The following is a 27,694-nucleotide window of genomic DNA, read 5'->3' as shown; positions in this document are numbered from 1 at the left end:
ACCTTGCTGGGAACTGCTGGGACTAAAAGTGTGTAGCCCAAAAGCCAACTAAAGGCAACGAAACCTTTCAAAGCTCTTCTCATGACACCCTACTAAGGTTATTTTCCCTATAGATTCTTTTTGCTCTAGGTTTGCAAACACTTTTGGCTCTGTGTTTGATGATTTTAGTTAGTAAGGAAAATGGTAATATTTTAGCAGATGTGGAAAGCCACATTTTCAGTGAACACAACTCTTACAGTGTTATACTTTCAAAGAGAGATTTAAAAAAAAGAAGTTTCACACAAGGTAATTAGTTGCAGTTAATTAGTCACAGAAGATGACAGGGGACTGATGAGCTAGCCTTATTGTGTTGACTCTTCTACTGAAATCCATTACAGATCACGGGCACAGAGTGCCCCAGCTCCAACATGTGCATGAGGCTGTCTGTGTCCCCAGTAGAGCAGGTTTTAGCTGGCTGCTGGCCCCTTTCATGCTTGTCCTCTTATCTTTGCTTTCACACAGGGGAGCAGGCAATGGGAGCAATGTGGCCAAGGCATCCCATGGAGTATTAGCTTGGGGTTTGAATACACTGCAGCAGCTTAAGACAAACCTTGTGCTGCTCATCTGAAGTAGAGACATTAAGGATTTGCAACTTTATTGATGATGGGATTGCAGCACTCCAAATTCCTTAAGCTGGACAAGCCTCAATTTTCGCCCTTTAGGAAAAGCTCTCCTCTCTGTTGCTACAAGGAAAAGCATTCCTGTAACTTCTGCCCTATGTTTCTGTGATGTTGTATAATGCTAATTGGCTTTTACAATACAGTAATTAAAAGCTTGACAGGTTTCCCATTATAGATTTATATTTTAAAGGATTTATATTTCTGATGACATTCAGTCAGTCAGCTGGGTTCCTTTCAAAGTAGAAAGCTATGGTTTTTAAATTAAAACCCAAACATCAGAGTGGCTTTCAATGTTTTTAAGTGCCACTTTGTATTCTCTGATTAATGGCTGCCCCAGGTGAAATATAAGCAAAAGCCTGTAGAGGTTAACCTTCCCTCTGGATCTTTGAGTCTTAGCACACAGAATCCATAATTAATAGAGTAATTAACACAGCTGTTAAGTCCAGTAGATGCTTTCTGACCAGAAAGCAATGCCTTTGTTTTTCTACCTAGGTTGTGCTCAGTCCACAATTACTCAGAAAGCTATGTGAAGCCTTAAATAGTCTGTCCCTCCAGAGAGTAACATAAGGAGTATGAGGGACAATGGGCATAATCTTTAATGAGAAGTGAATTTTCAAGTTTTTTACTCATTTTTTTAAATTTCAAAGCAGAAGCCTGTTTTGAAAGCATTTTTTCATGCTTTTTCAAAGCAGAATTCTTTGTCTACTAACTTTGCTGAATCTCTACCATGCTGGAGGAGTCCAGGGATTGTAGCCACATATTCCGTTGGCAAGGAAATGGCACAGACTTGGCTAAATCACTCAGCATTTTTTCCAGACCCTTTTAATTAATGAAATTATTTTCCCAATTTTCCCTTGAGAACATCCAGAAATTAACATCATATTTCAAATATTAAATTCACATTAACTGTAGAACTAGGACAAGGTCCACTAAGTTTTCTACTGCCCCAACTCTGTCTGGCCAATAAACCTGTCTGTTGCTGCCTATCTTGGATATAAACCATTACCATTTCCACAATGTAATTCTTCATCAAGGAATAAACACAGATATATGGCTCTGCTTTGGCTTTACTAGAATACCTTCGGGTTTTGGGAAGCAGCCTCTCTTCCACATCATTCCTTATATACTGAGAAAAATTAGCAAGGCCCCACAACATCCCTCTTGTGGACACATTTGCAGTGCAGATAAATTGCATGCCCTATTTCTTATTTTGCTAAGCACATATGTAAGGCTTCTTGTTAAGGCAGCAAAAATGCACTCACACATTCACCATCACTGGCCCACATTCTTCACTGGGACATTCCAAGGGCTGTGCATGTCTTGTCCCTGCCCACAGCATCACACCTCTCACAGCGAGGGGCCCCTTGGCAGCAGGTACATAAGGGTTACAAATAACTAACTGCAAATCTGCCCATCAACTGAGACAATTGACACTGTAATATAGTACCAGCACCAGAAATTCTGGATTTGGTATGCAAAGAATGGGAAAGACTGATGTGTAAAAAGGAATTGAACCCTTTGTTTCCTAAACTGCAAAATGGAGGAAACAAGTGAGAAAAGCCTAGGTGACTGAATGCAATAATTAAATAATAGTTTTACTGGCACAGAGCCATTCATATCCTCCCATTAAGTGAATGCCAGAAGAATGTATTTAACAAAATACAGAGAACAACTAAATATATATATATGACCGCTGGATATCAGCTATAAAGAAACTGCTAATTCCTTTTGCATAAAAACATATTTTACACACGTGTTTTCTAAAAGTCAGTTACAAAAACAGTTGCATTATTCTTTGGAAAGGACCATAACCAATGTGTCAGATAAAATAATTTTACTATAAATCTAATGCTGTTTTGCATTCATTCTAGCTGGGAAAACTAAACAGGAGACATTTTCTTCGGAAAAAAACAGTCTTAAATTCACATATCTGAAAAAAATCAAGGTTCACTTGTATGGCAAGTGAATGCTGGAATTCAATCATATATTTCAAGTGAAAAAAATACATGTATTTTTTAAATATAATGCTGTGAGTTAAGATATTTACAAAGAATTACTTATTTGTCTGTTTTATTTGCATCCCTTTTCCAGGAGTATAAATACATATATATATATGTATGTATGTATGTATATGTATATATGTATATATACATAAACTTTTAACAATTCTGAATGCCTTTATAAGACTAAATGAATGCTCCATTTTTTTTTTTTTTTCCTGTGTGGCTTTCTGTTATCTGGAAATAATTTTTTATTCTGCATTGGTATCCCAGCAGATGGCATAATTCCATTTTAGATGGAGACAACATCAGGTAAAAAGAAGGGATTAGATCAGCCAGTAAAGAGCAGCAGAAAGAAAGAGCAATTTCCTGACAGACTAATATTTCGACAGTGTATGTCAAGAAATACAATGGGTCAATCCTGAAAAAAAAGAGAAGATTAAAATCCCCGCTGTACTGCAGCATGCAGTACTTTCCTTGACAGGGGCTAAATATGATTTTTTTTTATTGCTTCTGCCCAAGCCATGGATTTGTTTCATTGTCCCTGTGCAGGCAATGATAAATTCCACAGCACTGTGAATATTTATCCCCACAGCCTGTAATGCTCAAACAACTTTGTCCGTGCTTCTGAATAGCCTGGATACAATATACTCTATCAGATGTACATATGCTGAGTTTTGGTGCTTTTGTAACTTTTATCTCATTAAGAATAATCTTTCACCTTTCAAAACTGTTCATATTTTATTTCAGGCTTGGGGTTTTTTCTCACTGAAAGCTGCATAGCTCAATATAGATTCTCCTTTGTACTGTTCCATGCAATCTCCTTCAGGGAAGGTTTTCTCAGGAAACAAATACTCAAAATGAAAACAAAAGAAAAAAAGAGGAAAATATTGCATGATTTATTTACTGACACACCAGGCTTTGGGATTTCAGCGTTTCATTTGTCTATCAGAAGTTAATTACTATAAAAACCATTATAGAAATATCCATATTACCAACGAGACCAAATTCTGTAATTAGTTCTCAATTGCATTTTAATGAAACACAAGCCTGGCACAGGTTCCAGCCAACATACAGCCTTTGGGGTCACTATGCACTGTCTCCTGAAGGTGAATTGACAGAGCTGGGGGGGAAATTCTTGATTGCCAGACCTTCTCAACATGCACCCCTCCTTATTTCTCTAAATGAATGAATTTTTTATTCTCTTGTGAAGACATATTAAGACAGAGAAATAACTGCCATAAAAGAGTGGGGCTTGCCACATTTACCAAACAGAATGAGGGCACACAGGTCCCTTGAGCCTGTCCAAGTGACAGGCTCATCCTGGGGCTCTCCTTCCCCAGCGCCCTGCCAGCCACCGGCGCTCTGCTCGCAGCCACAGAGTGCGGCCCATGTCAGCCTTGCTCACATTGATCCTGGCTTTCTCATCATGCTAAAGCACATCTCCTCTCAGCTAAAGCACGCCAGAATGGTGTTGCAGCAAGCAGCAGTGCCTCCCATGATGATAATTAGTGCAGGGCATGGAGGGCACAAACCTTGTGCAGGAGGAGCGGTGAGGCACATGCTGCCATGAGCTCCCAGTGAGCAGAGGAGCTGTGTCACACATTGTTCCCTGCCTGCAAAGCTGCTTTTCCACAAAAAAAAGTCATTCTTACATGGAATAACTTTAATTAACTCATTCAATTAAAGGGTTTTTTTCCAGGTAACTACAGTATACCTCATCAAGGTAAGGGAAAAAAAAAAAAAAAGATAAAGGAAAAGAAGCAGGAAAACACACCCCATATCTGGGGGTTTTCCTAGTTTTTAGTTGCCTAATGCTTTTAGTTTTCTTGTGCTCAATGCTTTTAGTTTTCTTGTGCTAAACAATGTAAGCGTCATTTCCTTGCTGCAATAAATGTGTCTAGATCAGAGCAATAAATTATTTGATTTCTCTTTACCTATAGAAGGTAAATTTGTCTCTTCCATAGTAAGCTATCTTCCTAATTCACTTACCTTCTTTTCTACACCTCTCTAAAGGATGTCATACAGTACTTCGTTTTAATGAGATTTTACGGGGTTTTACACTGTCACTCCTATTTTAGAAAACAATTTTCTCACAGTCTTTGTAAACAAACAAAAAAAAAAAAATCCCCCAACTGGTAGTGACTTAATAGGCCTTCCATCATACCAAAATGACCATATCCAGGCATTTCCTACAGTTAAGCGCATAATTTATTTAATCAGTTTCAATTTTATCTGAATTCTTTAGACAAATTTGCCATATGTGGACTGAGATTTTCTTGGAGTCAATCATAACTTACTATTTACACTTTTAACATAATAACTAGATGAACAAATCTGCATCTGAATCCTGTTGAATTTTAAACTGCTTTTGAATGTAGCACTTTTACTTGTGGCTGGATGGAGAACTCTCCAAATCAGAGTTTTTATAAAAACATATTCTACAATGAAGTAAAAATCACTGTCTGCTAATATTCTGCACACAAGTGGTTTTACAGCTGCTCTAGTGGTCTGGCAAGGCCTTTGACTGCAAATGCATTTGTTATAATGCTCAGGGAAGTCTAACTCATGCAGAACACATGGAAATCTTGGATGGGATGAAAAAAAAAAGAGGAGAAAGTGTTCATACAGCCCCAATATTTATTATCCCTGATTGCTGCTTACACTGCATTTTGTTACTTAAATGTTTTGTGAAAATGAAAGCATTAAGTGGTGCAAACACAGTAACCTCACTGTGTTTAAATATAGCTTTTCTTCACAAATCACAGCCTCGCAGTTGGTGCTAATTGCTAGCTTTTCACCACTCAAGACAAATACCTTCTCTGAGTTTTCAAACTGTTTTCTTTGTGCCACTTTCCAGAATCTTTTTATTTTGATTTTTTTTTCTGTTTATGAGAAATAAATTTTAAATATACAGGTTCAATGAAAAGGTGATTGTGAATGTAAGTAGACTTCTAGACCTAGAATACTAGTGCGCAAATTAGGATTTTCCATTTGGAGTTTATGTCTTACAGTAGGGCAGTGTTGGGCTCTTCTTCTATCTCTTCTACAGCTAGGCTTTTTAAAAAGTAAGTATTAACCAATTTTGTATCTAAAATATGTTCAGTTGATTACAGATCTTGATACAGACTATATCATCTAAAATTCAATGTATATTTAAAGTCTGATACCCCAAAGTGTTAGTTTCTTATTCAACACAGATATTAATAAATGACAGGTTTATGCTATGTGTGTCCATCTTCCTGGGTCTATCATACATACAGGTTCTCATAAGGGAAAAAAATCAATTTCTGTAGATTTTCATGGTTTCAACTACAAAATAAGATATTTTTTTAAGAAGCAGATTATATCTTACATATATTATTGCCTCTTACTCCCTGGTTATCTTTTGCATGTTCAGATCAAACTTATCAGTGAGGGTCTGTGCAGTGCATACTACAAAAGGATTTCTGTCCTAGCTTGTTACCATCACTGCAGCATTGTAGCCAATTTTCTTAAAATCCTGCTTCTCATTCATCAAGATTTTCATCTGCTCCTCCCAATTGTAGAATAAAATACAGGTTCATGCTTTACTTACCCCAAGATAATGGCCATCAATAAACACAACAGGGAGTGAGGGAAGTTCGCAGACACTTCTGCATCTTTCATCTAGTTCTTTTCCATAATCACTGTTCAGAGCAATGTTTTTTTCTTCAAACTTAACTCTATGATTTTGAAATATCTTTCTAACCAGTTCACATCTTTCAAAAGTGGTTCTCACCACACGAAGACTGGTAGTATAAATTACTATGCGGCCAAACTCTGGGACTGTAGAGACCTGGAAAAAAAATAGTTCCCATTACATTAAGCAAAGTTCCCATTACATTAAGCAAATATCTTCTAAGTATTGAGCAATTTTATTTAAAATATTATAAAAAAAAAAAACAAACAGCATCTTAAAAACACAATCCAACATTCAATTTTTATTCAAATGTGAAGATGGAACTGGAAGAACGAAGTTCTTGAAAACAGCAATTTAAGGCAATTTAAGTTAAGTAAGTGCAATTTGACTTTTTTGGAAAGTCTTAGAGATGGTAAGTCAACATATATTTTCAAGAAATAGATATATTTTAGATCCTGATGGACTTCAAAATGCGAATAAATTGACACTGTTCTGCTGATGTCTGATTCTCTTAATACAGTCACTTGTGTTTGCACAGTTTGACAGTACCTAGATTAAGACTAAACTTGCTATCTTAGATGTTATTGACAATCTGCTTCAAGAGAGCCTAAGCTAAGCCTCAGCATGTCCATGACCAAACATTAACTTAGAATACTTTAGCTCTCCATGCTGAATTAGATTATGACTGCACAAGGTAGAGTTGTATCCCTAATTTTTAATGTATTTCCACAACAAATTACTCTAACATCCAAAGAACAGTAAAAAAGTATATTTATTGTGTATTCAATGTCCAATCAAAAACCTACTGCAGCTAGCTGGGAAAAAAGTTTCACACTACAATTCAGATTTTACTTTTTACCCCACTTTTCAATATGTAAAAGTTTATGCTGTTTCTTTGTTTTCTAGGACAACAACAATTAGATAGTGTAAATACTACAGGGATTAATTTCCCCAAGAGAGTGTGATAGATTTTCAAGAGGCCGGCGAATCATTCCTCTAAATAAAGATTCTATGTTCAAACATATAACTAAAATCCCAGCTTTTTAAAAGGGTGGTAATGCATTTCCAAACTTTCTAAATTATCCATTGCATTCAGCAAATTATATTTAATAATCTTATCAGTATTCCAGGAGTCAAAACACAAGTTAGAAAATAAAAAGCAAGGATACCTCTACTACACTGTAGCACTGTATGAAAAATGAACCTTTATAGGTGAAAAGATAATTTTTTACCTATCTCATGAATTAACTATAAAAACATAGTTGTTAAATTGGGCAGATGCCATTGCAGATTTTGCAATATAACCAGTCATGATTTAGCTTACTACTTGAATACAAAAAAAAAATCCTTGAAAAAGTATATTCTGCTTAGAGAGGTGTTTACAAGGTTCTTCATATAGTAAAGAGTTCGCAGGAAAAATATTTGCATTTCACAGATCACTTACAGTACACTGGAGGTGTAATTGCCAACATATGTAGCCGCAGCTTCATCTCCCATACAGGAAAGGAACCATGTTGTGATAGGTTGATATTTTTTCTCTTAGAATGGATGTCATAAATTCAATTTTAAGAACAAGTTTTATAAAAATGGGCTACTTTTCTGCAGCTGATTTTCTAGGTTGAAAATCTGTTACACTGCTATTGCAGTATTGACTCTCCTCCAGCATATCATTCACACATTCCAAGTGAGAGAATTAGCTCCTTCTCTCCATAAAAGACAAGCACTCTATACAAATACCACAAAATATTTTAGTAACCACACATGGGTTGCTTGAAGGAAGAGGAGTTTGCTGTTTTCATAAGTAACCAAAAGAAGTTCTTAAAATATTACTTAAATAGAAAATTTCACATATTCCTCATTTCTTCCTCTTTGGAGTGACAATACATTCAACAGGATGGAAGCTCTTGTTCCTCCGTAGCTCTAATCTCTAATGCTGCTTGTTCCCAGACACCAGAGGCTGGCAGCATATGTACAGACAGTCATTATCTGGTAAAGCATCAGGACTGTGGTGTCCCTACAGCATACAAATAAGCAGCTGAAGAGGTGGAAAAATGGAAAGTTGTAAAGTGATCCGGATAGATATCAAGTGGAAGGGATGTACAAAGAGCGACTTTTATGTTTATTCCTTTCTTTTTTCCTAATGTGGCAGTGAAGAAATACCATTGTTTGCCCTACAAAGTCTCAAGAACATTGATTAAACAATTCTACAGGGAAATTTTCATTAGAACCCTTGCTTTCTGTGCTACAAATGTACACAGCTTGTCCTTGCAAGGACTTTTACCATGGAAAGATATCCTTCTTACCACCTGTCTGAAAACCACATTGCTAATGAACAACAGGGGGGTTATAATCTATATTAATTCTTATTTTTCTAAGCAACATAGAGGCTAAAAACAGTAATATTTAATTGCCAGAATACACTCTTGAAGTAAACCAGTAAACACTGTGGTTTTCCTTCCTAGGCTGGAACTGTGGCAAAGCCATAATAAATAACAAGCAATGTAAACAAATTAAGACACTTCTGAAAAGTAACTTTTACAATTTTGCTTTGCAAACTTGAAATTCAAATCACCTCATATAACTCACAAATGCACATAAAACTCTAGGTGAAATTAAACAGAAGGTTATTCTCTGGTTAATGGGCATGACAAGACTTTAATAAAGCTGTGGAAGTTGGACAGATGAATATATCAAAATATTTGGAGGAACTTATGTTAACCACTTATTTGCACTTCTTGTAGGTGGAATTCTTATTGAAGCAAGAAGCTTATGATCCCTAAGCTTTCTATATATTTTTCATATATTTGTAGCTTTTTAGATAGCTAATGCATAGCTGTAGCTCCAGTACTTTTCCTACTGTTTTCCTCTAGATATTAAAACAACAAGCTAACCTTGCAATAAATTCCTGAAATACTGTTTAGTCTTATTGTCAGGAAGATGGTCTACAAGAAGAACATTTTGTTTTCCAACTGAAATCTGAGATATCATAACAAGAAGTGGGGCAAAGAAGAGCTTGGACCAACTCCAAGGGGTTACTGGGGCAACTGAATCTCCTATTGGGCATATCCATTAGATATCCTAATTAATTAACCTTGTAAAAATTGTAGAAATCCAGCCAGGTGTGCCCATTACCACTGGGACACCTGGAAGCTTCTAAATAAAGGTCTGCTTTTTACTTTACTATTGTTTGTTTGGTTTTTTGTTTTTTTTTTTCTCTTCTCACTGTAAGCAACACTTGTGGATACCATTTGGCCTAAGGTGGCAACTACTGTGTCATATTCAGGAAAACCCTGTGGGCCAAGGTTGTGCTTCAGAGAAAGTGCCTATATGGAAAGATTGCCAAGGAAGAGATTTAGGTTTTCAGGAGGAAATAATGTTGCTTTAGTAGTAGTCTTGTACATCATTTACAGCTCTTAGTTTAGCAGCCCAATCTTACAGTCTCCCCAAGAGTCAAAGGGCACATTCTGCTTTACTGCCCCAGCCTGAAGAGCTTGCATTTTCCTTGGGAGAATCAAGTAGCCAGCAACAGCAGCAGCATGACCTGCATCACTTCACAGCAGAGCTGCCACTTCCAGCCTAAGAAAGAGCTGCCCTTTTTTCTGTCTAGAGAGAAGAAATAATTGCTTCACCAGTTCAATCCTATTCATGATTGAACATGAAAAAACCACAGTTACTTACTTTGTGCCTGACTCAGTCTTTTTCGAGACTTCTTTATCGGATCAGTCGGGGTTTTTGAAAATCATACAGTCATAGCATCATTGAATGGTTTGGGATGTAAGGGACCTTAAGGATCACCTACTTCCAACACCTCTGCCAGGAGCAGGGACACCTCCCACTAGACCAGTTTGTTCAAAGCCCTGTCCTGATGTACACCTGGGGCAAATCTATCCCTCTGCCTTCCCACTGGCATCCATCTGACATGGTTGACTAAATATAATCCTTAACTGGGGAAATCTTGAGGGATGTCATCCATGAGGGTAAATTTGTGAGTTCATTATCAAGTGGCATCACAAAAGAAAGGAAGAAATTGCTGATGAAAAAGAGAAGGCGTAATAGAACAAGCAGATAAGGAACAAAATGCAGGCAGTTTGGGGACTGAAAAAGGGTTTAAAATACAGAACTAAAACCAGATGATAAAACAAAACCTAAAATGTCAGGACACAGAGAACAAGAGTAGTAAACACTAAATGTAGATATAAAAATACAAAACGTATGAAAAAAGAAAAAAAAAAATACAGGTAGTAAAACAAAACAAAGTAAATGATAAAACAGAGAGAAAGTCACTGAAATCCTGAACCTTTCTTAAAGGAAATCCCAGTAGTCAATGTAACTGTACAACTAATACATTACAGAATATGTGAATCTCCATGTTGTTTGAAAATTTTGGAGTGTCTTTAAAAAAAAAAAAAAACAAATTATTTTGTATTACTAGAGCTTTAGAAACATGGAATATTTGAGAATCATACTCCTAAAACTTGTCTTTGAGACTTTACCTTTTCCCTATAACACTTGCCTCAACAATAACAGACTTTTCAGTATCTCTGAAAAAAACTGTACAATAGTCAGGTGTTTCTATTATGCTTCTGAAAGCCAAATAAATACCATTAATCTCTCATGAATATTTTTGGGTTCAGACTTTCACCACTATATCTTTTCCCTGATTTTTGGGTCCAGCTGCAACTGAAGCAGCAGCAGAAGTGTCCATGTTTTCCTATTGGTCTCATAGTTACCTTAGCCCTGACCAATCCTGCCAGACCGAGCAGATATTTCTATTCTCTTTGGGAGGGGAATTTATAAAATTAGCAATTGAATAGCAATATCTAATTAATTCTTCAGCATATTTTCCATGAATCACTCTCTAAATGCTATAGATTTTATTTAATATATTTTACAACATTTTTGTCTGCCTTGGTGACTTTGAGTGGCTTTTTATCTTTGAACCAAAACCCTTAACATGGATATTTTTGCAGCATGACTAAATAGCTATTAGTGGTCCAAGCCAATGCTTTTCTGCTTGCCGTGTAAGAACCACTGCTATGCCTTGGGGCATAAAGTGACCATTCCTAAAACAGTGGTGAAATTTACTTTTTGAAAACCTTTGTATATAACCATGTCTGCAAACAACTAAGCAGACAAGTGCTTCAGTGAGAGGAATAATGTATTCATGATGTTAGCCTCATTTTTATTTGGTTGCAAATGTAAACCATGAGAGCAACACTACCAAAGTAGTGGTAATGGCATTTTTTTAATCCTCTCTCTAGAAAGAAAGTATTAATGTGTTTTAACCACATCAGTTGAAAAGAATAGCTATTATCATTAATTTCAATGGAAGCATCACCTACAAATTTACATTTGATTATTTTAAAGAACAAAATAATAAATGAAAAAAAATAGCTGTTATAGTACTTTGATAAAAGCTGAAATGCTTTATCGCATATGACATTTTTAAAGGTATTTACTATATTCAGGTGTAACACACAACATGTTATTATGCAGTACTGAATTGCCTGGGTGACCTAAATCAAGGGTTGATACACCCTTCTCTGTCTCACAATATCATCTTTCAACATCTCAGAGCATTCTGCTGAATTATGCACCCCTTGGCTCTGTAATTAGATACTATCAGACTGGCAGAAGTATCTGCTTCACTAAGGAGGCTGAGGCAGGAATCTAGAGCACATTACAAACTTTGTGCCAGAGATGCTTCAGTGAGTAAATGCTACACTCATGATCCAACAAAAATGTTGAGCAGAAGAAAACAAGTTATACATATATATGCATACATACATATTTTCTATGTACACTTGCATATCTAAAAACTTGCACATCTAAACAGTCCTCACCCTCAGTGTCCTTACTGCTGCTCATCCAGCACACTCACACAACCAGGTTACAGCCTGCTCTCAGCTGACCTGAACTCTGATAAGAGGGCAGTTATCTCCCCAGGGCTCATGGTCTCTGCTAAACCCTGTTCCCTTTGCCTCTGCAGCCTCTAGAGCCAAACTGTGTGATGCACATCTAGCTCGGACTCTGGGGTAAAAGGAGCTCCTGTTCATCCGGGCACAGCAATGCTGTGAGAAATACGTTCAAATTAGTTGAAAGAAAATCACTATCTGTTCCCATCTAATTGGATTTTATTTACCAACTGCTGAAAGCTCTATCAGTATTTTCTTATTAATGTATTTATGCCATTCAGCTATGACAGGACAAAATGAAACATTTGAAATTCAGAAGCAAATCTATGATTAACTCTTACCTAGTCTACACTTCTCCTGGGACAAAATACTTTTGCTTGCTCAGTCCTTATTTCTCTCTCACCTCATATTTACCAATTTTACATCTCCAAGAAAGTCTTCTCAAATAAAATAAAGAGAGAGCCTCTGGGAAGACCCTTGGAAATATTTCTCTGGTTGGTAAGAGAGAAGCATTTCTTTGTTCTGCAAGGACAGTCCTCAGAAAGATTGAAGGGGAAGAGGAAGGAGCTACTGAAAATAGTTTTGTTCTCAGCAGTTTACGTGAGACACTAGAAGCCAAAACAAGGAGGATACAACAACCTCCTTTCACATTGTGCAGTTTTTTGAACCATTCCTGTATTCAACAGAAGACAAACAAGACGTACCTAAACTGTCCTGTGAACTTTGTATGAAGCCCCTACAGGTAGAGCTTCCTGTGTAAGCCTACCTCTTAATTGTTGCAGAGATCTGTGATTCAATTTGCCAGTGCCCTCTTCCCCTCCCTTATAAAGGCACCAAGAAAACACGGTACTATGGAGCACAAAACAAATATCAATACAATATTACAGCCAGCCATATGGTCCTACAAGTAATCTTTCTGCTTGTAAAAAGATGGACAGCCAATAACCTTGAAATTTCCACTACCAAAGAAAATCATAGAATCATAATGTGGTTTGAGTCAGAAGTAGACCTCAAAATCTATCCCCATATTATGGGCAGGGACACCTTCCACTAAACTAGGTCACTCAAAGCCCCACCCCACCTTGCCTTGAACATTTCCAGGGATGGGGCATCCATAAGTTTTCTGGGTAACCTGTTCACCACTGCCAAAAGTAAGAATTTCTTCCTAATATATAATCTAGACCTACTCTCCTCCTGTTGGAAGGTATTCCCCACAATCCTATTGCTACATCTTTATGACATCTTTCACATCAGAAAAATTCAACACAAAATTCAGCATAGTACAATTTTCTTAATAGCCTTAACATGAGAAAATTATTTTTAAAAATTTTCATCAACCATCACAATCACCATGCAAAAATAACATGGAATAATTTTCTGAGGACAGACAGGTTCAGTTCCTTGCCATTTACTGCAGTGCAACATTAAGGCAGCAGTCAGAAAATATCTAAGCCAAGTTTCAGCAAGGCATATGATAACATTCCCTTTCATTTTCAAAGTTTGCTGTGGGATCTCACACCAAAATAGACAACTGAAACCTCATACACAACCTTTCAGCCTCATTATGATCTCTCCTACAAAATATGTCTCTGTGGCCAAATATTTCCTGGATTAAGTAGCACTTCAAATCAGGAATTGAGTCTTGTCCCATTGCTTTTGTTCTTTTCAGTTTATCAGTCATTGTAAGCTATGGAAAGAATAACTCTAGGGATTATTTTATATCTGTTTGTTTGGATAACAATACACATACATTTCAAGGCCTTTAACCAGTCTAATTGGTAACCAAGATTCAGCCTTGTAAAACTCAATGTGACAGAGAGAATGCTCTGTCTTTCACAAGGCATTCACTAAATAAAGTGAATTAAACAGCAGTATTTCCTAGTATTTTGTAGTAGTTACACTAGGCAAATGGAATGTATTTGTCATTAAGAAGGTTGACTGGAGGTGTACTTCATAAAATTAGTTTCTATTTCTTGGAGCACAATTCTTTGAGCACACATTAGTGACTTTTCACCTGGATAAAGTTCCATGGGAGTTAGTGGAATGCATTTTACCAAATACAGTGGTTTCTTCTCAGGTGAGCAAAATGGGCTCAGACCACATGGGAAGTACACTTGCTTTTTCTGACATTGATTTGCATTTTCACTGAGAGCTTGAGGGTTTCTCAGCCTTCAGTGACAGGGCCATGGCACATACTGGCCTTGTTTTTTCATCTGTTAGTTTAGTAACTGTATTTTGTCATCTCTGAAACAAACTCGTTGGAATAGGAGAGAGTAAAGTTAGTTGTTGCTCCGATGCTGTTGATCAAACAGCCTGTTCTTATATTATCCTCTTCTTCCTTCATCAATTAATTTAGGACTAACAAGACTTGTTATACAAGAGACAAGGTGTGGGGATTACTTTACTTATAAATGCAGTATTTTCAAAATGGTTCTTTTGAGACAGGAAACAACACTAGACCGTAAAACTTTTTATTTCCAGCAAAACAAGCTCAGTTTTTCAGTGGGAAAATGCTGCTGTTTCTGATAAGTACTTTTTTCTTTTTATGGCTGTTTTACAGTATATTTAATATGAGCATGATTAATATCTACTTTAACCTATATAAAACATGACATTGCCAAGAGAAGTTATGAATATGGGGCTCTGGGCAATCTCATCTAGCAAGTGGCATCCCTGCCCATGACAAGGGGGCTGGAACTAGATAATCTTTAAGGTCACTTCCAATGCAAACCATTCTATGATTCTGTGATTCCACATTGTGCAAACTCCAGTCAACACATGTCCTAAAAAGGAACTTTCTTTGGCATTGGTTTATGCCATATTTCCCCTCTGTGCCTACTTTGTATTGGAAGGTTGATTGTAATGTGCTGTAACCTGGCATCCAACCAGGGAAACATTTGTTTTCCACAGGTGCAGTGCTAGTAGGAGATTTATAAGCTAGTGTTCCTGATCTTTGATTATCTGCTATGTTTGATAAATGGCTTTCAGCTGAACAATCTGAGTGGCAATATAAACATTTATTCTTTGTTTGATGTAATCATTGGATCAGGAAATTGAAACCCATACTTCTGCACAATTGTGTAACAGTGTTATAGGATATTTTAGCCCTCTGATTTTCTTCTTGGGTTTTTGCACAAAATAAATGCTGATTGGAAGTGCTTATTAAATTTTATTACCACCTCTTAAGAATTAGACTGTGCCAATCAGGTACAGATGAAGAGTGAAATTCAGGAAAATTAAATGGTAAAAACAGCACAAATTTTGCAAAACTTCAAATTACCTTTTGGACAGAACTGAGTTTCTGGTGAAAATTATACTACGGTTTGTTCTTTCAGCTAAAAAAAGTTACAAAGAAAATTCACCACAAAATGCAGTTAAAATATAAGTATTTTTAAGCTGTCACCAAAAGAATGAACAAAATGATTAAACTCAGTGATGGTCATCAGGAAGTGTAGTTGAAGTATAGTGTTAAAAAAAAAACCCTATGTACTCCCATTCATCTGTCTTTGCTAAAACTTCTGAATTCGAGTCATAATTGAAAACTCATGTTTCCCTCATCCCTTTTTCTTTCTTTACTTCAAAGATCTGACCAGATTGCAGAGTAAGCTTCCCTTTTTCCCCCAGAAAGCCTGATTGCTCTTCATCTCTCGTCCATGTCAAAGTAACTTATTTTAAAATAAGTTTTAAAATGAACACCCAATTTTGCCAGGCCTCCAGGAGTGATTTTATTTCCTCTGAAGCTGCCGGCATGGGCAACCCTTTTTTCTGCTGCCTCTCACTTTTGTCTTCTTAAGACAGAGTACTTCACTGCCACAGTTGAGGTTTCTGACAGCTATGAAGGAACTGATTTAAGTGAGGCCCTTACCTTTTCATGAGATTTACAGAAGGTCAAGATGACAAGTCTGTGCTGCAGGTGGGCCGTGGGAGTGGTTGGGAGCTCATTTCCATGGCGCCAGCTGAGAAGTAGGTGGCACCTCCTTGTTTTGTTTCAGTAGGGCTGAGCATGTAATGAATCAACCAAAATGGGACAGAAGCCCACCACTGAGCAGATAGATGTCCCCATATGGAACCTGGGGCATTTGTGGTGAGCACAATTTCCTGGTTTCTGGACACCTATACTCGCTGAAAGTGTCACAAATATCTTGCTCTTTTGTATGAGATCATCACCATGCATTTCCATGGAGCATGTAAAATGCCATCATTTCAGATGAACTCTGCTCTGCTGGTGTGTTGTGTCAGTTGCAGTTTATGCCTGAAATGTGTTGAATTCAAAGTATTGCTTCCATCTCTGATAGGTTTGTTGAGGAATTCTCTGAATCCAAGTGAACACATTTACCTAATCATCTTAACAATGAAAATACAGAGCACTTAAAATTATTTTAGTCTCTCCACAGCCAACACATCGGCTTTTCAGGCTCCAAAACAATATTTCTAAAACCAGAATCACAGCTATTCCATTTCCCTCCAATATATCTCTATGGCTCCAGATACCAGAGAGCTTTCTCCAGCATTTCACAGGCAAACTCAGTTTTCTCCACAAGAATCTGATTTATCTCCTGAATTCCCTCGACAATATCAGTGTTTCTATTTTATTTCCCTCCAGCCAGTTCCCTGTATTCACAGTCACAGACCTTGTATAATTACCACTCAAGATTTTCTGAAAACTAATTACTTTAACTCAGTATCTACAGCCCAGCCAGCATCATTTGCCATGACCTCAGTTTCCACTAGTTCTGGCTCTTGGTTAGCTTTATGTTCTCAAATATGTCTACAGAATAATGAGAGGAAGGGAGAGGATGGGAGGGGAGGACCTTTGCTTCCACCAGTAATAACCTATTGAGTGTTACCCATTAAATCCCAATACCCACTCATCATTGTTTTCTATCTTATGTCCTCTACTGCTTGATGTAATTTTATTCCTTTAAAAATCATCTGATACAAAATTTACAAAAATTGTGAAGTACTTGATTATGTGCAAACAATTTGCAATAAGATTCCCACCCAGTCCAAAGACATCTGCTATGAAGCATTGCATATCTGCGGTCAAAAAGAAAGTTCACTCTCCTGCAAGAAGAATATTATTTCTGGCAGATATGGATGATGATGTGACACAATTGCACACAGTTGTGATGTCTACACAAACATTATGTTGTTGCATGAATCCTGTGAGCATTTGGAGATATGTTCATTTAGGAATAAATTTTGCCTTGAATTTGCATTACATATTAGACTAATTTTGGCTATAGTAACATGTCTGATCTGTGTGAAACTAAGGGGACCCAGTTTCAAATTATCCCAGGGAGGGTTTATGACTTTTTACATCAATGAGAAAGGACAAGGAAAGAGATGAATTTCCACTTTGACTGTTTTCAGCTGTTTATCTGGAGACAGTTTACTGAAGACTTTGTTCACAGAACAGCAGCCTAACAATTTATGCAATGCGCCTCAGACATGAGTAAGATACAGGCATTTTAAAATGGCTGGAAATTGGGAAGTCAAACTAAATGTGAAAGTAAAAATCATTCACAGTTTATCATTCCTATATGTTTTCTGTGTCTGCTAACAGACAACACATAGTTAGAGAACAGGCAAACTGGAACATCATTGTTATTTCAGTGTACCTTGCCAACAGAAACTAATTAATGTAAAAGAGGGGGAAAAAAGTCTACAGTATGTCACCTAAGGAAATGCTGCTATCAGTAAATTAAAAATGCATGGCTTGAGCTGCATAGCATCTGCCTACCTGAAGCTGTGCCTGTAAATAATGTGGAAGACCAGAGAACTGAAACAATGGATCCCAGATGGGTCATGAGAAGAATGTTAGTATTAATTACACAATTCTAAAAAAACTACAGTCCCAGAAATCTGAGAATAAGTCTCCGTTCTTAGAAGATTTGTCCTAGATTACATCATTTAATTTCCTACTGCTTAACAGTTATGAGTTACCACTTGGGGATAACAGTTATATGTAGGAGTATTAAATAATTATTATTCAATAGCTGATCAGTGTTTATTTCACTTCTATTATCACTAGCAACAATAATAAATACAGAGTGAAATGAACACTGAACTTTGATAAAATTGAGCTTTTTCTCTAGTTTAAAAAACATCATTCAATTTTTGATTTTTTTTTTTTTTTCTTCTGGGCCTTTCTGTTTTCTGGTTCTACTCAAAGCAAGGGGTTGGAAACAGAAGGAGGGAGCATCTAGGTCCACTTGAAATTGCTCTGTTTAGTACTTAGTGTTTGGTCACTTGACCAAAAAGGACTTTTTAACACCTCTAGACTTGCTTATATTTGGATGTATATATGAAATAGTTGAATAAATGACTAATTATGTTTGTGGCATACTTATTTTCCATACTGTCAGATGACATTTTCAGTTACTTTGGGGATTTCTGTCTAACAATATGTGTAAGATTTTTCAAATATGTTTAGTTCTCTTGGGAGGGAATGTTTAATCCTACTACATACTCAGACTTTGGTGGTAATTCTGCTATTTACATATGTATCATTTCCCATGATGACACCCTGAATTGCTAAAAAAAGAAACACCATAAGTTTGCCTGAAACAGCAGTTGTGGAGCTCAAATCCTATTTTCTCCTGTCACGAGCATCTTTTCATTTTGCTTCCTATTTATCACACTGTTCTAGGTGTTTTAACCTATGTTGTGTATTTGGGGACAATCATTGGCCACCTCATATCCTCTTTGAGAATATTCTGTAAGTAAGGATGGCTTCAGTCAGAAGTGAACTAGAACATGACTTGCTGAGGATGGACAGATAAAGATGAAAGTGTTTGATATCTCAGATCATGTAGAAATGTTAGCAAACAGCATGGCTCTAAGTGGTTTGTGAACCCTGACCCCATCTGTCTGTAAGCACTGCTGCTTCACTCAACAGAACATTTCATACTGCAGAGAAACAGAAACTTGTGGGATCAGCAGCAAATGGCTGTCATGAAAAATACAATGTCTGCTCTGGCCCATTTATTTTTAACTTGGCAGCAGCATTGGAATACCCTGTATAGTGTTTTCTGGCAGGCAGATGAAGTTTAAAAACAAGATTTCTATCCCTTCCCTCTTTCTCTTTGCTCCTCTCTTTCACCAATTCCTTACTCATTCTTTCTAAAATAGACTTACACTGCTTTAGAGACTGATAAATGCTAATAATAACATAATAGTAGCACATACATACAGGGATCTCTGACTCATTTTACATTTAAGCATTGCCAGGTGCAGTTAATGCATGCAGTGATCTCCCTTATAATTCCCAAGTTTCAGTTAGTCTGGTTAATTAACAGGCATTAGAGGTCTATGAGCTGCCTACCAATCCTATTCATCATATTTCTGAGTGGAGAATAAAAGTTAGCTGATGAGATCCTGCTCATGATATTACATGGCTCTGCCTTCTTTGTCAGCTATGCTTTGTGTGGCAAGTGAGCCTGTTTTTCCAATACTTTTTGCAGTATACCAGAATGTCTCAGGAAACAACACAGTAGTTGATGACTTCTTTATACTTGCAGCATTGTTGCAACTTGTGATTTTCCTTGTGCTAGAGAGAATCAGCAAGTAAAAACTAGTATTCAGGAAAGCCCTAATCCGTCACACTTAGGCAAAAATACATTGCATTTTCATTGAAAAATGTTTCAGATTTTCGTGGATTAATTACAGCTTAGAGTCAGTCTGTCATATATAACAGAACCGTTCATGCAAAAACAACTGAAGAAGGTAATAGCATAAATGAAATAAAGTGTCATTCTCAACTGCAGTCATCAGCAGAGAAAATTCAAAAATTGCTATCATTCTTCAGAGTTTACCTTCCTAAGGAATAAAATGAGAGGAAAGGGTTAAACGAATTCTGGTTTTGATTTGGGATCAAACCCTGGAGTTTTCATGTTCAGCAGACAATAGGTTTTCTGTCAGAAGTTATTATACTGTTTACTGTATTCCTGCAAACGGAAGCTGAAATGAGATGCACTAAAATCCTGAAACTCACAGTAAATGGTAAGCAAATCAGGGAAACCACCACTCTCCCTCAGTTTTCAGTTCCAAACACCTGACATATTATGTACTTTTTTTCCTGACACTTTCTAGAACTTGAAGTCTAGCTGAAAATATTACCTGTGTGGGTGGAGATAAAAAACAGGCTATTGTGTAAAGGTTGGAGTTGTCATTTGCACTACACTAAAGGAAAAACTATTTTTCCTTTAATCCTTAAAGTTAAGGAAAAACAAATTTTTAAGGACAACTATTTCTCAGGTGTTCACGGAGCATTGTCTCACCTGGGGTCACAGGACATTCTGCAACCGCTAATGAACTCTGCACAGGTCTTTGAACGAGGCAGAGATCAAAGTTATGGTGTGATTAGTGCACCAAAGTGCTGACTCAATCCTTACCTCTCAGAGAACCCTATCACTCAATACGTGGAAGTGATGCACATGGATCCTGCACTAGCACTGAGTGATGAACGACCTTGTTTCCCCACTATATTACTTAACCTAATTGGAACTATGCTCTCAGCTATCTCATTACTTAATAATACATAGAAATTTGGTACCTTCATCTTCAAACCCAGAGTAGTTAATTATTACTTACATATTCAATATCCATTTTTTAAATTAAAGATCCATCTACATTGCACAATTTAAGTGTTTAATTTCTTTTCTTAAGCAATAGATTTTCAAAAAAGGCAGAGAGCTTGAGATTTTTATGCAGATACAACTCCTCGACAGCATACATAAACCAGCTCTGCCCTAGAATAGCCTATGCTGTGGCTGCTGGCCTTGGTGTATGAACAGATGACTCATCCACCAGTTTCTTGTACGTAAAATACAAGACAACTTCATTAAGCAGAATATAGACTTCATTGCTGAAAAGACTCTAAGGTGTATGCTTTTGTTTTCTTTTGGTTTTTAACCATATAGGTGTAGTATCTGAAAATCAGAATGTAGCAGGTTGTCTGCTTTATATCAGCTCCTAAACCTGTCAGTCAAAAGAGCTACCAAGTTAGTTATTCTGTATATATCACATCTGCAGCTGGACTAATGTTTTACCAAGGCCAGTGTACGCAGCTTTATGTTCTAGCCTGATTCAGGACTTTGCTCAGAGATGTGTATTTTTTAAATAAAATGTCCATAACATCATACTTTTCACATAATAATGTTCTTACAGTGGGGCTAGAATCTATATCATGTCATAGATCTAAATGTGTTCTGTTCCAGAAATAAGACTACAAATGAAGAAGCTGAGATTATTAAATCATCTGTGTGCTTTTCTTTTGGAATAACATTTCAATGGCTTCTTTGCATAGATATCATTTAATACTGTGGAGCAAGAAAAAACAATAACAACATTTATTCTAATTTCATACCATGTCTTCAAAAAATGCTGAAACTCTATTCTTAATTGTATTTCTGCCAGCTGAATAACCTTCTTCCAAAATGACAACTGAGACAGCACAAAAAACAGATCAGATATTTCACTAGACAGCTCTCCTGTTTTGAAACCTCTTGCCCTTATTTACCTTATTTATTGTGTCTTTACATGACCTGCTGGAGTAGCTGATGATGAAACCACCTGACTGAAGGAATTACATGATTCAAGACTGCTCCCAGTCAGGAGCAGCTAAAAAAAAAAAAACAACAAAAAAAAACCACCAAAACCTATAGTATTAATTATCTGCATTCAGCTGTAAATATTGGCCAGTAAAAATGTCCTTACACCCCACAATCTTCCACATGAGGATGCAAAAGAATATCCTCCACCAAGCAGACAGGTTTGCAAGAGGTTTGACCATGCAGCAGATACAACAACAGCTGCCATGGCAATATTTTCCAGTTAGATGAAGATAATCTATTTCCTGAACAAGTCCTTCAGAAATTGAGCTTTTTAAATCCTTATGACAGTGTAAATTTGAACTTGAAGGGTCTGAGTAGGTGCTTATATTTTTGAATCACTGTGGGATTTGAAAGAACAACCAGATTTACCCACTGCATGTGAGTGAATCTGGTAGAAAGCATCATAGAATCTTAGAATGCATTGGCAGGACACTTTCAACTAGACCAAGTTCTCAGAGACTCATCCAACCTGGCCTTGAACACTTCCAGAAGACGGGCATCCACAACTTCCCTGGGCAAGCTGTTCTAAAGCCTCACTACCCCCAGAGTAAAGAATCTTTTCCTAATATCTAATCTAAACCTACTGTCTTTGAATTTGAAGAATTCCATTCCCCTTGTCTCTCACTATATGCTCTTGTAAAGATTCTTGCCCCATCTTTTCTCTAAGTGCCCTTCAGGCACAGGAAGTCCACAATTAGATCACTCCAAAGTCATTTTTTTTCTGGGTTGAACAAACCAAATTGTCTCAACCTTTCCTCATAAGAGAGTCTGATCAACTTGGTTGCCCACCTCTGGACTTGCTCCAACAGGTCAATTTCCCTCCTGAGCTGAGAATCCCCAGGCTGGATGCAGCACTGTGGGTGGGTTCTCACCAGAGACCTCATCAGCCAACACTTGGAAAGGGAAGTTCTCAAGGTATAATGTGACAAGTGGAAGGAAGCAATAATGCTTAAAGCTCTTATTTTTCACTGTGTCTATCAGTCTGCCTCTTAGGACATTCTCCACTTGAACAACAATGCAATGTTTCATAGTTTCCTGTAGGGCTAGGAGGGACAGTCCTTTGCATTTAGATGTCGTAAGCAAATAGCAAGATATGAGCGGCTGGGCAGAAAAATATTGTATTTTCTTTAAAAAGCTGCAAGTTCTTCAGAGACTGAGTTCCTTCTGTGTTACAGTATTTTCAAGGAGAAACAAGTTTTTCTTAAATAACTATGTATGTCTCCTTACAATTCCTAATAGTTTTAAAGCTTCTTAGATAATTAGCAATTAGTAGTATTCGAAACAAGGGTGAATTCCAAAGAAATGGTTCTTTACCTTCGTACAAGCATTGGCTGATTTGGCAATGCAGCTCATAAAACTGCATGGTGTTATAAATGTATGCAAATACTGGCCAGAAAGGCTTTTTATATTTCTTTTTGAGAAATGGAGGAAGAATGAGGAAGAATGAGTCTGTGTGTGGTTTTACTGAAGTACAGAAGACATGCTCATCTGACATTGATGGATGATGTCCCTAGATAAAGTTCCAAAGCAACATAGCACTAAGGTTGTTAAAATGCTTTCCACAATTCGTACTAGCAATGAATGATGGTTTTTCTGTCTTCTTTCTTGCCATGCTTGAAATGAGTCTCTACCTCAGTGACTTCAGCTGCTCATCTGTGACGATTTCTGTTGTTTTCTCTGATGGAGGCTATAAAGAGTCGTCCTGTGGCAGCTTCTCCACAATATAACTACTGCATAAAGCAAAACCACAGGATTGCCTGTTTGTATGGGGAGCTGTAACTTTACAGCTTATTTTCAAAATCAGCAGGCTAGATGCTGTCCTATCTATTATTCTTCTTACAAGCTTTGGAAAAATTCACTGAGGTTTCATTTTCATGTTTTGTACTACCTTGCAATGGATGTCACAGCAATTAGAAAGATTTTCATGCATGAAAGCCATCCCCTTTTCCCTCTGGTTGCAAATTCCATTCTCAATAATGCTTTATTATATTTCAGCTACAAAATTATGCCAAACATTACAGCTACAGGCTAAAGTTCCAGCCAAGGAAAAAAACTGTCTTTCTAACCATTTCTTTCTGTCAAGCTGTTAATCATGTACCTTGTTTTGGTGCAGTATGTAATAGACTGCCAACCCTAGTAGACAAATATCACAGCAAGCTGTAGACAGACTGGAGCAGTCTAGAAACACAATACCTGTGGCACATATACATTTATATTTTCTACCTTAGTGTATTTGCAAATCTGAGTTCAGAACTGAAACAGTTTTGAGATCTGTAAACTTAATAATGGGATATTAATGCACTTAACTTGTTAGAAATTTTTTATGTTTTAATAAAGAAGCTGTTTTTCATCTTCATTATTACCATATTTTTGCAATTGCACAGCTGTGCACTTTGGTGACAAATTGGCCCAATATAGCCAAATATTTGCTTCCATGTTTGTAAAGTTTTAAGTAAAACATACTTAACTGATGTTCCCCCCCTCACACAGCCCCCTGAATAATCAGGCTAGCTCAGAGATCAGAGGCTGGGAGGGGAGGAATATCAGGAGATGGTAAAGATTTCCAAAAGAGGCTCTTACCCCAAGATAAGTTGGTTCATCTCTCTTTATTCTGTGATGTCCTTGTGGAGAGCGGGGCAAAAGAGGATGAACAGGAAATGTCAGGGGTCTGTATAGACTTTGGACAGGGTGGGCTTCTCTGGCCAACCCCATTGGGGCAGAAAGGAGGTTTCCAGGGTTATCTTGATCAGAGTCACAGGGTCCCGGGGAAGGGGAAACAGAATGCCCATGAGCTCACTGTAACACTTAACCTAAGACACTCAGGTGCAGTATGTGGCTAGGAATTAAGCACATAAGTAATTTATTTCATTTTTATGTGTTCTATAAAATTTTTATTTGCTGTGTTGAAGGCATGCAAAGGTTCAGAGTCAATGAACTAGCCAGTAGCCTGCTGTACATGTCAAAGAAAAGTGAATAGCCTCAAATTTTCTTGAGAGCCGTAGCTATATGACTACTTAAAAACATATTTTCTCCTTTTTTTCCATTTGAGTTACCAAGTTAAGCTTCACAGATAGAAAAAGACAAGAGTTATTGCTACTGAGTAATGATTAAGACTAATCAATTAATCTTTTTCATCTCTGCTGTAAGTGGCCAATTCAGGAGAAAAAATCTATTCTCAGAATAAGTGGAAAAAAATTCTGTGCTAGCATCCTAAGATATTATTGATAGGCTTCTAGTGTAACATGACCCTTTTCTAGTTAGTTTGAAGTAAGATGAAGCATTTTCCATGTTAATTCAAAGGCTGAGCACCTTATTGAGCAGTCCCACAAAGGGACATTATGTAAGAGTCCCAGAACAGTACATAGGATCAGACCCAATGCTCGTCTGGTATTCCAGGTCATCTACCAGACAAATAATTAGGAGTCTGGAAAGCATATATGGCATTTCCTACTAAATCTGTTTCATTTTATGACTATTTTCAGCTCAGAAAATATCCTGAGGCCAATATGACTTAGGAATCCCACTTAGTACAACTAGGAAGCCTTTTCTTACATTTAGGAGTTGCATTCATTCTTTTAAAAAGAAACCAAATCTATTTTTAAATTTAAAAAGAGAGGATGAAACAGGGAGAACGTGATTGTTTGCAATCTCTCATATCTTGAATACCTGATTCAGTCTCCTCTCTATCTCTTTTTCCTCACATTCAGAGGCTACATGTTTTTCTAGGATACCTCCATGCTGGAGCACTGTGATCACTACAGTGCTTTAAGAGAAAAAGGAAGGAAGGGAGGGAGGGAGGGAGGTAGGAAATGGAAGTCAAGCATGATGCTGAAGAATGCAGTCCTATTTGGTATGGCAAGTAGAGAATCAGCAATCCTGTGTTCTACTCCACAACTCCAACTTATTCTCACTAACTTGTGATTGTCTATTTCAAAGTACATCTCCCACCACTACCTTGTGCAGATGCAATTTTTAACAAAGCAACATCTGCTTATGTGCAGTTTGTATAGGAGCTGATCCACCAGGAATGCTCATGGAACACCCACTGCATGAAGCCATGCAGCTGGGACAGGCAATGGAACCCTTATTTTATGGATCCCATAGGACACAAGTAGGAAGTAGCTGTCAGGTGCTGTCAATCCTGACATGCTGAGGCATGTGGCTAAGGCAGAGCATTAGTGAAATTTTCATTAAGGAAAGGCTCTTGGTGCCTTTGAGGCTAGGTGGCACCAAGTGAGATCTGTTGAATCTTAGTTTTGGAGCTTGATGTCTGAGTCCTTCTTCAGAGGCCTGTGAGGTGTTTGAATCTATACCTGAAGTCTTGATTCACGCTAATACTACATCTTTTTATACATATTTACTGCAGTAACACCACTCCTTCTTTGCTATGCTCTTTCCCATGCAAGGGACAAGGCCAGCATCTCGAGAACACTGACCTCATTTATGGATCCTTTACAAGGCTCAAGGCTCATCAGGGCAAGAATTATTTTGAAGCCATGCAGTCCACTGAAGCGTTAGACAGATGTCCAGTACATGCTGGTCAGACTACAAGCATAAAAGCCTACAATTATTTTTTCTTAAATTATTGACTCAGTCTTTAAAAAGTGATGCATTTAAGCACAGTTTTGTTGGTAAGCTACCCAACTGAGAAGTCAAGACATGCCATATCTAAGCTTTTTGAAAATGAGACAGCTGAGTCTTTTTTAACTCAAAACTTGTATATCACTTTCAGAGGTTTAGATGGTTAAAAATCTATTTAAAGATCCTATCAAGTATATGTCAAATATGTATTTCAAGTCCAACAGAAGCAAATCCTAAAATGTCCTGAATAGTCTTGTAATAGATTTGCCTGACCTCAGTGCTTTACAACTGATTTCTCTGTGAACAATAAAAACCAATATCTTAAGTACTGACCAAATCCAGGTTCCACTTAAAAGCTCACAGACCTGACCATCTTCCTTTTTAATTCAGTCATCCTTTCAGACATCCACTCTGGAAAACACTTCTTATAAATGTGATATGATCAATAGCATCAGCAGAATCAGTGTCCAATGCAGTGTGGTCACAGACCAAAGCCCTTTTGAAGATACAAAGCAAGTGGTGAAGCAATTCTGGGCCCATTCCAGCAGTGATCTAGTTGTCCTTCTAACTCTGAATTTTGTGTAACAAGCAAAAACCAGTTTTTCATAATCACTTGATCACAATGTTATTACAATCTTTCCTGTTCTTCAGTGGATTTCAGTGCAACACTGCTCAATAATTAGTTTTCCAGACTTCCTAACACTAGGAAAATACACTGGAAGTTTGTAACTCAGATACCTGCATCTCAATGGTATTTATCTCTATCCATACAAGGGACATTACTAAATCAAAGGCTCTATACAAGCAATCCAGTCCATTGTTTTCTTTTGTAAGTTATGTCCATTTGGGAGTCAGAATAGTGTTTATGGAGGAGAATATGAAGGCACAGTTCAGGAGAGTTTTTGCAATCTTTGTAAATCCAGTCCTAGAAAAGAATTTTGAATTCAAAGAGTCCAGTGATTTCTGGAATGTCAGCAGTGATCATCAACTGATCAGTGAGAAGGAGACTTCTTTTTATCAAGTCTTCAAGTTTTATGAAGACTTCTCCAGTGAAAGTGCAGATCTCTCTTTCTTGTCTCCCCAGACTTTTAAGGATTGCAGTGATATATGCTCCAGAGGCTGCAGCGGTATACAAAATGCCACCTACCCTGATAACCTTTGCTTGTACTACTATACATGAACCTTTCCTTAACACCACTTTTCAGCCTCTGACTTCTTTGGAAGATGATTGGTTTTGCTGCTGTATTTCACTTCATTTTGT

The 27,694-nt window shown here is 37.2% G+C and overlaps 1 protein-coding gene across 1 annotated transcript in view; it reads right to left on the bottom strand.

Moving 5' to 3' along the window:
- GRXCR1 (glutaredoxin and cysteine rich domain containing 1) overlaps nt 1–27,694 on the bottom strand; it is a 37,564-nt gene that overhangs the window by 4,338 nt on the left and 5,532 nt on the right. Inside the window, exon 2 of the mRNA XM_030270991.4 lies at nt 6,237–6,476. Coding sequence (XP_030126851.4) covers nt 6,237–6,476 — 240 coding nt within the window. The remainder of the gene's footprint in view (nt 1–6,236; nt 6,477–27,694) is intronic.

This window comes from Taeniopygia guttata, chromosome 4, assembly GCF_048771995.1.
Source record: "Taeniopygia guttata chromosome 4, bTaeGut7.mat, whole genome shotgun sequence".
NCBI lineage: Eukaryota > Metazoa > Chordata > Aves > Passeriformes > Estrildidae > Taeniopygia > Taeniopygia guttata.
Note: the sequence above shows the minus strand (reverse complement) of the source record. Positions and strands in the feature narration are given on the sequence as shown.